General features: G+C 39.4%; 1 protein-coding gene across 1 annotated transcript in view; it reads right to left on the bottom strand.

The window, feature by feature from the left end:
• Positions 1 to 378: 378 nt before the first annotated feature.
• LOC133977933 (FERM domain-containing protein 5-like) overlaps positions 379 to 10,591 on the bottom strand; it is a 74,884-nt gene continuing 64,671 nt past the window's right edge. Inside the window, exons 6-14 of the mRNA XM_062416236.1 lie at positions 9,494 to 9,617; positions 6,162 to 6,249; positions 5,828 to 5,916; positions 5,127 to 5,190; positions 4,624 to 4,715; positions 4,449 to 4,523; positions 4,221 to 4,289; positions 3,967 to 4,073; positions 379 to 965 (exon numbers count right to left, since the gene is read on the bottom strand). Of these exons, the coding sequence (XP_062272220.1) occupies positions 379 to 965; positions 3,967 to 4,073; positions 4,221 to 4,289; positions 4,449 to 4,523; positions 4,624 to 4,715; positions 5,127 to 5,190; positions 5,828 to 5,916; positions 6,162 to 6,249; positions 9,494 to 9,617 (1,295 nt within the window). The remainder of the gene's footprint in view (positions 966 to 3,966; positions 4,074 to 4,220; positions 4,290 to 4,448; positions 4,524 to 4,623; positions 4,716 to 5,126; positions 5,191 to 5,827; positions 5,917 to 6,161; positions 6,250 to 9,493; positions 9,618 to 10,591) is intronic.

The following is a 10,591-nucleotide window of genomic DNA, read 5'->3' as shown; positions in this document are numbered from 1 at the left end:
AATACAAAAATAAAGGCAACTATTATCTGTGGTTGGATAAGTGAAGTCTGTCAGACTTTATTGTCCCTTTCAATTTTTAAATTAAACCCTGTTATTGTGACTTTGTGTAAAAATAAAATACCTTGAAATGACCTGAATTTCCAAAAGTGACGTGATTTCCTCTCCTCGCAGTGATGGTGGAAAAAAACTAAATAAACAAGGCTCTTCAGGAGACAGTCCGTGGCTTGTGGGAGAAGCTGAGTTAATACTGAGAATAGGGCTGCCTTTTTTTTCCTTTTCCCTCCTCCTACCTCTCTCCTGACCCGTCTGTTGTACAGTATGTGTCCAAACTCCTTCAGTGGAGACCTGTGTTGTGTCGTTCAGTCTCTCTATCTTGCCTCACTTGCTGATGAGGAAACCTCCCATCCATCGTAACTTACAGGCGAACCAGCGCCGCAGTGGGCAGAAGTATTCAAAGTGGAATTGCTGGAATTCAGGTGTCTTGCGAATGTCTCTCAGGAAGGCAATGTCCAGGTCTGACTCTGTCAGCATGATGAGCAGCAGCAACAGGGCGAACAGCAGTCCGATGGTGACCAGGAACAAACGTAAAACACTCAGGATGAACTTGTTCAGCTCTTCTACGTCACTAGGTGGTGACGGCCTGCTTCTTACCATACGCAATGCTCTCTTGCCGGGCCTGAACTCTGCTGCCTTCCCCTCCATCGATGCCCCTGCCTCCGATTCCTTGTCTTCATCAACACTGCAGGTAGCGCCGTTGAGGTGGCGCGCCACGGGCATCTCCATCCCATGCTCGGCCACGGGTGTAGGCAGCACACTGTCTGAGGGGCTGTAGGCCTCGTCTGAGATGACTGCTGATGTGCTCGCCTCGCTGCCATCCATAATGTGGCCTCGAGAAGACATGAACTCGCCATGAGAGACAGAGCGCACAGGCGTGGAGTGGGCGCTGTCTCGTAGGGACTCCAGACCTAATAACAAACAGAGGCAGTTCATAAGGGAAATTCAATAACTGGGCTGTATTGTTGCAACTAACATTTAAAGAGAAATTCTGATCTGACATAATTACACTTTACACCTCATAAAAAGACTCATGACAATGTAGTACTTAAGAGATTGGACAAGTTATTTTGTCTAAAAAAGCAAAAGGCTTGTCCTCTCTCTCTTTACAAAAACTGAAACATCAAAACAAAAGAAATCTGATTATGTTTGTGAAAAATAGTTTCTAAAGGAAACACTTTATTAATTAAACACGTTCCAGACTCTGAACTTTACAGCAACTTAAGGTTTTTCTTTTATAGCAGCCAAACTAGTTATAAATCTGTCACAAAATAGTCAGTCCAAGCCTCACAAGTAGTTGGAAATAGAACTGCAATGATAAGTCAATTAATTGATCGCAGCTATTTTGATAACTAATAAGTAATTTTTTTCAAGCATTTGTTCTTTGATTCCAGCTTCTCAAATATGAAGATTTGTTGTTTTTCTTTGTTATATTTGAGTAAATTTATTATTGTGGGTTTTAACATTTCATCAACTAAAGGATGAATCGAGAAAACGATAATACCTATGAGCAGAATAATTGATGAAATGAAAGTAATTGTTAGTTGCAGCTCCAGTTGGAAACCATACCAGACAATATGTATGGCATTGTACTTTTTGTGTGTTCTGATGATGACAAATGTCCTGTAAGAAACATGGTCTAATTCAAATAAGAGATATAAACAATCTATTAAGATCATTGGTTTTTCTGCATTCCTGTAAAGAGCAAACTACCAGAGAATACATTTTAATTGGTCCGTCAAAGATCAGACTCTTTACAGGAACAGTATTTTCTATTCTGTTCTGTTCTGTAAACATCTGAATCATGAAGAACAGGAGTCCTATTAAAAGTGACTAGAGTGGAGAAATACTGCTGTGGCAGTGATAAATGGTAAATCACTATATCAGTCTATCTTGTAAAGTATACAATACATTACTTATTTGCCAACAAGCCAAGCTGCTTTAAAAACTTGCTTTATATTAGATGATTCAAATGTATGACTATGTTGAATCTGTTCCTATTTTTGAGGCACTTAGAAGAGGAGGTCTAGGGGGAAATAATGTTCAGTTGAATTATAATGAGTCCTAGAGTAGAGCCTCTCAGCCTCGCTTGTGGGTCTGCCAGAATATTCAAGTATGTGATGCTCTGTTGGACACTGTGCCAACATTTATTATTCTAATATGACCAGAGGAGAAGCATGATTTGTTTTTTACGGTCAGATTGTCATTTCCATGCTCAAGAAATGGATCCAGTCATCTTGTCATTTAATCCATATCTACTTAAAAGTAGCAACTCTAAGTCCTAAAGTTAAACACAAGAACAACGTCCTCTCTCAAGAGCTCTACTTATCTCCCCCTTAATCCTCATGACTTCCAAAGCAATTTTCTCAAAGCTAAACTAAACACAATGAACTCTGATTTACTGCATTAGACTTCAACAACATATTATTGGATGATTCCATATTTTATAGTAATATTAATTTGGGATTTAAAGCTTATCTTCAAGAGAACGCCGTCCAACTTGAAAACTTTGAGAGCTGCACCCACCCTAATAGCCGTCAGCGTTCAAGAACCACAAATAGCACTCTAAACCCTCATTAAAAAGACAGCCTGTTTTTTACCTGCACTGCCTGCTGGTGGGCTGCAGCCATGGAGTTGGGGAGGGACAGCTAGCCTGGAAGGAGTTCTGGAGCTCTGTCCTGACCCAGAACCTCCAGGGAGGGTGGGAAAGAGCGGCAGGACCCCAAGGGCCTTACCTAGCAGCCTGGGTCCCAGAGACAACACACGCACCTTCACATCTCGATAACAATGGTTGATCATGCGCAAGTGCACATTCACCTTGGTCTTGATTCGAATCAGACACTTCACCATGGTTCAAGAAGAGCTAAAATCACTGGGCTAACCTGGGCTTAACTGTGTTCCAACACACTTCTACTCCTCCCTCTATTTTCTTTATCTTTCTTTATTTAAACTTCCTCTCCTCCCTCTATCTTCCAGCTGTCTGTCTTTGTCTCCTACTGCGGCCGGCGAGCTAAGCAGCACTCTTTACTCCGAAGCGAGCTCCCACATGCTGGCAGGCAGGCTGACAGCGACGGAAACAGAAAGACAGAGAGTGAAACACAAGGCCCAGGAATCTGGTCCACTTGTGTCACAATCCACCTCATCCACCACTGCTGTCAGCTGTGACATGCACTGCATGGCCCCTGACAGTAGGAGCTATTTTCAGACTGAGATATTATTACAAGTGGAAATAGCAGCGCAGACAGAGCAACAGGACAAAACACAGGGGGTTTGTTTCAGTGTTGCAACTGTGGGGTGCAATTTCAGCGCTTGTCAGGGTCAAGAGGGGGGCTAGTCTGACAAAAGACCTATTTGTTGTAAACAGACTATATTATAAGTTGATTTAGTTTTATCCAGGCTGGTCAGAAGCAAACTAACTCACAGTGGCAGTATTTGCAAAAGGTTAATAGCCTGTAAAGAAAGGAGGGGATAGTAAATGACCTTTAAAAACTGACAAGAGGACTTCCTCATGTCAAAATAATGCCTGAGGCCACTGGCTGATGGGTGCTCCTTGAGTGAGTATGTGTGTGTTTCAGAAAGCACACATCTAAGAGAAAAAGCAAAATATATTCCACAGAGGGCAGAGGAAGTGACTGACACTGACAAGTGGGAGGTTGGTCACATGGGAAATCACTTTGGTTACTTTGTTCTGGATATACCGTGCCATAGGTGTGAAATCCAAAGCTGCAGCAGGTGTCATGTATTGCATGACCAACATTAGCTTCACAACAACATTATTGTTACATAAATTATTATTGTTGTGTTATTATTATCATCATTATATTTAGCATTCCGTGTATGTGTATGTGTGTGTGTGTGTGTGTGTGTGTGTGTGTGTGTGTGTGTGTGTGTGTGTGTGAGTTTGTGTTTTACCCTCCATGATGGAAATGTGTACAGCTCTCCGTCGGGTCCTGGGCACGCTGGTCAAACGAGGACCATGGGTGATGGATGGACAGCTCCTACTTGGCACCATGCCAGCTCTGGACAAACACACATACATGCATGCATGATATGCACAAACTCATACATAACATTTATGAATAATTCATAACAAATCAGTTCAAACAGTAAATGGTACTATTATTTGTCCTCAACTGCAGGATGCAACCTTTTGTACAAATTCTGACCTGTGGATCTCAGGGGGGTCCCTCTTAATTTTGGCACTTTGTTCCATTACCTCTTTTGCAACCTTTCCACTGAAAAAAGCATAGAAAAAAATCTAAATGTAAGCACTGAAAAATACATTTCTTTTTAAATCTTATTCCTTCATTATATAGCAACAATGAATAGATACAACAGTTTCCCATTCGTAACTTGTAAATCTCTAAAGTGATTTTAAAAAAATCATTCATTACCTGTATCTAAAGCGACTACCCTTGAAGAAGAGGTTACTACTGGATACAGTGCGGACTTGACTCGACTTCTCCAACCTGCGAGTGAACCCAGAGAAAAAAAATTATGAACAGAATTACAAACACAAGTGGAGCAATGTCCTACCTGCAGTCCATTTTGTTCAGTCCTGTGACTCACTTATAGAAGGCCTGATTTTCGACTCCACACTTCCACAGATGCTTACAGGCCTCAGGCGTCGGTGCAAAGTATGTTAGTATGATCTTCTTATCCTGTGACAAATCCAGCACATTATCACATAAATACAATATATTTATACAGAATGTAAGAAGAATATGAATTGCACTTTTACTGGCTGACACCAATCACAATTTGTATTATTGATTTACTCATAGGCTTGTTCAAACACTATGAAAAATGAGCCAAAGAAATCCCTCAACAATTGTTTCCTCTGGACCTGAAGAACATATATTAACCGAATGTGTGTCTTTACAGTGTTCTATGTCTCCTAAATAACATGGCAAAAACACATTTTTGCCAATAATTTCCCATTTACTTCCATATTAAGGACAGATTACACTGGCACTGCTGTGGCAAAGTCTCTATGCATAAAACAAGGCTACACTCATTTCACTTGAGCTCTAAAGGCTAGAAAAGACAGGATTTTAATAATGCATACATACCTCCTTCTGATTTGCATATATATGGAATGTCTTTGCTTCAAACTTGAGTTTGGTCACCTCATCCCTGAGTTTCAGACACAGAACAAGGGAAATACAAAAACAGAGAGAGACAGAAGAGGAAGAAAGAAAGAAAGGACAGAAACGGAAAATAGTGATAAAATATTAATTGTGGTTGGAGGCAAATTAATGAGGCCAGCAGTGTTTCATTTCTGTGTAGAAAAGTCTAGACCCTTTGATTCTAGACAAAAAGACAAGAATAAAGCAGCAATAAATTAAAGAAACAGATGTCTACAACAACAAGAAATGTTCTGTTATTTTGAAAAAGAGTGTAGCTAAGCGGTTGTAGATCACTAGCTGTGTATTATGTGGACATAAAAATGTAAAAGTTTGGACTTGAATGTCAGGCAGCTTTTTGAGTTGACTTGCACTCGACCTTTTAGAAACTCTTAATACAGAGACAATGTCTTATACAAGTATGTTAATTTTTGAATTGAAAAAATTGAAGTAAAGATGAAAAACTATATATTTATGCCTGTTTCCTTCCTTCCACAGAAGCAGGTTTTTATTGACCTTTTGAAATGCACCTTTACAAATACAATTTCAATGTCTTCCTCACTCATGTGGGCCTGCATTCTATGACCTTTCATTTGAATATATTTTTTATGTTTATTTAGTACAATCATGTCCGAATTTGTTCTCACCATTTGAGGAAATGAACCCTCCTGTTTCCTTGCAGCACAGTGAATCCAAAAGGAGTAAAAGCCAGAAAAGCTGGGTTGCCAGATACATCCTGAAATGCAAATGGGAAAAAAAAGGATTACATTAAATAAAATACATAAATAGTCTTTTTTAGTAGTGTAATAAATATATTTCATTTATATTATTTACTTGATAGTTATGTCCCAACATTTTATAAAACACATATTTAGCAAATTATAATAATTGTATGCACTACATTAAACAGTATATGAAATAAACATAATTTATATATAAAAACACACATTTATAATTACATAATAGTTTTGTAAATACCACCTTGCATGGATGTGGGTCCACTCCATATGTCTCCAGCATCTGAGCCTTCTGGAGGAAGTTGAGCTCTGATGTTTCAGGACTCTGACCTCTGGGAGAAAAGCAATAAGTCAGTCTACTGGCTTCTGTCACAACCATCTGTCAACTCAGAGAAAGTTTGTGTTCATTACTGATAAATAGGGAAATCAAAGACTATTTAATATGGATAAAATTAAATAGTTTGGACCCTTGACATCACAAGCATAAAGCATGCGGCTTGTTGATTAGAGCACTCAAAGGATTTAGTAGTTCATTTGTATAAACCACCCATCTGTCATCTTTTTTTCAATAAGATATAGAGTAACCCAGGGGGAAAAAAACTGGGTGAAATGATGAAGATGAGAATAATGAGGAGACCCTGGGAAGTTTTTATGTGTTACAGAAAATGACTCTTGCAAAGGAAGCATGGGACCATCCACTTACTCCACATCAGTATTAATTCATGGGGCCTCTACAAAAAGACTCTTGATGCATTATTAGTGTATCTAAAAATTGTTTTGTTAGAATCACTGTCTTCATCCAGCACTCAAGCAGAGACTACTTTCACCCACACCTACAGTATGTTTAGCTACCGAGAGCAAATTTGATCTTCTACTGATAAAGGATGCATGATCAAATATGATCACTGTTTCTAAAGAATGAAGCTAAACCTCATGCTGGTTGTTCCTTTATTTGTCCCTGATCAAAGCCCAAAGGACTGCCTGATGTTCTGTTGTACCCAGAGCCTTGGTGCTGAGCAAAGAAAATAAAGCATTATAAAATTGCTGTGCTGTTTATACTTTTTCTGTTATTAATCATTACTGAGACTGATGAATGAGTCAAAAATTAGTCTTAAAACAGCCTGGCTCAAGTGGAAAATATTGTAACCCCTTAATTTTAACTCTGGTATTGTACCTTTTCCCTTTGGCACAACTGCATCCTGAAAAATGTATATCTGGTAAACATAAAAGCAAATTGTTGCAAGTATGTTTTGTGTAACTTTATCACCCATCTACTCAATAATTTTGAATTCTGAGAGGAAAAAAATCTCCCCACATTTTTTACCCTAAAATGGTTTCAGTTACAACTTTTTCCTGTGCTGCCACACTACTACAAAGAAAGTGCATCTGACTATATTCAAAACAGCTGTCAAACAAAAAAGTGGAAATGAGCAATAGAGGGCAGTGTAGGATCAAATCTATAAGCAGTGTTGTGTCCACCCGTTGTAAGTGTGTGTGTGTGTGTTTTTGTGTGTGTGTGTGTGTGTGTGTGTGTGTGTGTGTGTGTGTGTGTGTGTGTTGAGGTGCATTAAACACAGAGATAAATCGAAGACAAGAGAAAAAAAAAATACACATATTACCTTTGCTGAGCACAGTTAGATTTACAACAACACTGATGAGCTTGCCGACTTACCAATGTGCACTCAAATTTGCATGTACAAGTTCAGCCAAAAAAAAAACCCTACCATCCCTTTTCAGTATATTAGCTGCTGTATGCTAACCATCATCCAAGAGGTCAACAACTGGAGGAGAGGCACGATGACAAGGTTAGAGTTTTCTGTATGTGCTCACGGTGTGTAACCTTTATTTTATTTCACTCTTTGTCCTTGCCAGGGCAAAAGGGGGAACAACTAGATGCTTACACTGATGGTTGTTTTTCCCATCACTTTTCCACTTTAAGGCCGGCAAGGCAAAGTAATGCTGAAACGGATTTGCTGCCACACATTCATTTAAGTCCCCAGGCATGACGCAAACACCTCAGGGAGCATTAAATCCCTGCCATCCAGGACACACATTTTCCAAGAGGATCTCAACATTTACCATCACCACCAATATTAGGGACTAACAAGCAGGTATAGCTGCATTTGCTAGTTATACAAACCTCTCACACACTAATCCCTACAAACAGATATCTGCATATGAATGCAGAATTTGTAGTCAAGGGACAACATTTTGGGATATGAAACATTCTGGTTTCTGTTTCTGTTCTAACTAATTCTACCTATGGATATCTGCTTGCTACACCTGAACCCCCAAAATATTGTCCATTACCCCCAGAGTCTAAATCATTGTCAGATGATAGCTGATGGGTTTTTGAGATTTCTTGTACACCAACACCTCTTTGAAAGTACAAAAACCTGGACCTATGGGGTGCACTGTCCCCCTCCAATTTATACGTGAGGGACATAGTGTGATGTACCATGCTGCCCAAGGTGCTCAAAGAGTGTACAGACTTATCATCCTGCAAGAAACAGAGTAAAATAATCAAACAAAAAAGGGAAGGCCTTTTCTCCACAGACCTCATTTTTTATTTTTTTATTTTTTTTTTATTTTTACAATTGAATTAACTCATCACCACCAAGGGGAAGACAACCATATTCACTAGACCATAATGGCTGCTTTAGCATTGGCTTCCAGTGTATTGCATAGCTTGCCTGATGTAGGGGCCCCCAAAACAGAAAGAAAGTGATTGTAATCTTCTATAAGACCTGCAGACTAAAGACAGCTACTGCTGTTGAATTTTAGGGGGCACCCTGCAGGAAAAATGCTGCAGACTATCATGTTAAATTCCAGAGATCTGAAATCATACATGAAAATTTCACTATGTTGGGTTGGGTAGGGAATCCTAAAGAGCCGCTTGGAGGCAAAGTCGGTAAGACAGTATGACAAAGAAACCACGCATGCGCGCACACACACACACGCACACACACACACACACACACACACACACACACACACACACACACACACACACACACACACACACACACACACACACAAGTACACAAACCAAATGAACGGAAGTGAATACTCAGCACATTAGTAGCTACAGCATGAAATTACAAACCTAGGCTCTGCATATCTTCTCAGAATATGTACTTTCATACCAAATGTGAGATGTCCTTTTTTGGTTGGACTAAGTAAAACAAAAAACTGACTTAAGTGAAGTGAAGTATTATCCCTAGGTGATATTTTTAAGGTAGTCTTTGCAAAGTATTCCATCTCAACCTAGTGGTTCTTCTTCGTCACAGCTTGTCATTCAGGACTTTAAATCACATTATAATTTAACATGTCCTCTAGGTGCTATTGCTATAACCACCTTAAAATGCAGGTAACATGAGTAGACCTAAAATCATAATCATCATAGCAGTGGTTCATTTTAGTTTCCCTTGAGAAACCCATGAGTTTAAGAACTACTGCAGATGATGAGGCATTCAGTGTGTAGGACCAACAGATAGGTGTGCTTCTGTGACGCGTACACTCTGGCTGCTATGGAAGTGAAGGAGTATACAGGGACCTGGACAGGTGTCACCTTACATCAGTTCAGTCTTGTGGATGTCAGCAATCCGCCGCTCAAGCTTCTCTGAGTGCTTAGGGAAGAACTGGAACTTGGAGCTGTAACCCTCTGGATGTTTCCCAGGGTCATAGTCACCGATTTCAGCTAGAAAATGGGGGAAAAGACAACCAAGACATGTTAACGTCTGTGTTTGAGGATTATTTCTTGTTGGTACAAAAGCCCAACAACAAACTAAGAAAGAGAATCAACTAATAATACCAACAAAATTGTTTATGCATGTGTTTTTACACCAGACTGCTTTCTTACACTCTCCTGTCTAACACTCTAACACCGGTAAACCACGTCAACCACCATCTCCAAAGGTCCACTGCTGGGTGCGGGTTGTCAATATGTCCTTAATGAAATCCTGTGCTTTGTGCATGTGTATAAGGTGAATTTAGAAAGTTTTAAGAATTGTGTCCTCCTGTTCAGCACTCCTCTTAACAGCACTGCTGAGCATGTACACCACATATCTACTGACCCCGGAACAGGGTCTCTGTTTTGGTTATTCTCCAGTCATCACACTGTATTTGTCATTAGCTGCACAGAAGGGGTAAAAATGCACTCAATGAACATTTCTGTTATAGGCATAATCACAGCTGCAGTGAACAAATGTTACAATAACGAAAGTATGTTAGTCATTTCTTATGATCACATTTAATACAATTTTATCTTTGTAAATTACTTAATGTATTGTTGGGACTCTGACATTGATCATTTTTCACAAAGACACAGCTAGGACTGCTGAAACTATGAAAATGAAAATGTATTTCCCATTGATAGGATAATCTTTTTGTAAGCAGTCACAACTAAAATGTGTTTGGTCAAATGCTCTTTTCTATAAATCAGTTTTTAATCTTATCTCCATGCATTATTCAGTTATATGGAGGACACATTGGTATCATCAAAACACCTTCCAGTGTTCAATACATCACTGCAGCAGCCTGGTTAACTCTCACCTGACATCAGATTACAGTTGGTGGATGTTATTTTCTGCTCTCTGGGCAGCCATTGTTGTTGAAAACAGTGGATTTTAAGGACGTCCATAAAACCTTCCAGTTTATACTTGTAGCAGACAT

Source organism: Scomber scombrus, chromosome 1, assembly GCF_963691925.1.
Source record: "Scomber scombrus chromosome 1, fScoSco1.1, whole genome shotgun sequence".
In the NCBI taxonomy this organism is placed as follows: Eukaryota; Metazoa; Chordata; class Actinopteri; order Scombriformes; family Scombridae; genus Scomber; species Scomber scombrus.
The sequence above is the reverse complement of the archived record's forward strand: the minus strand, read 5'-3'. Positions and strand labels throughout refer to the sequence as shown.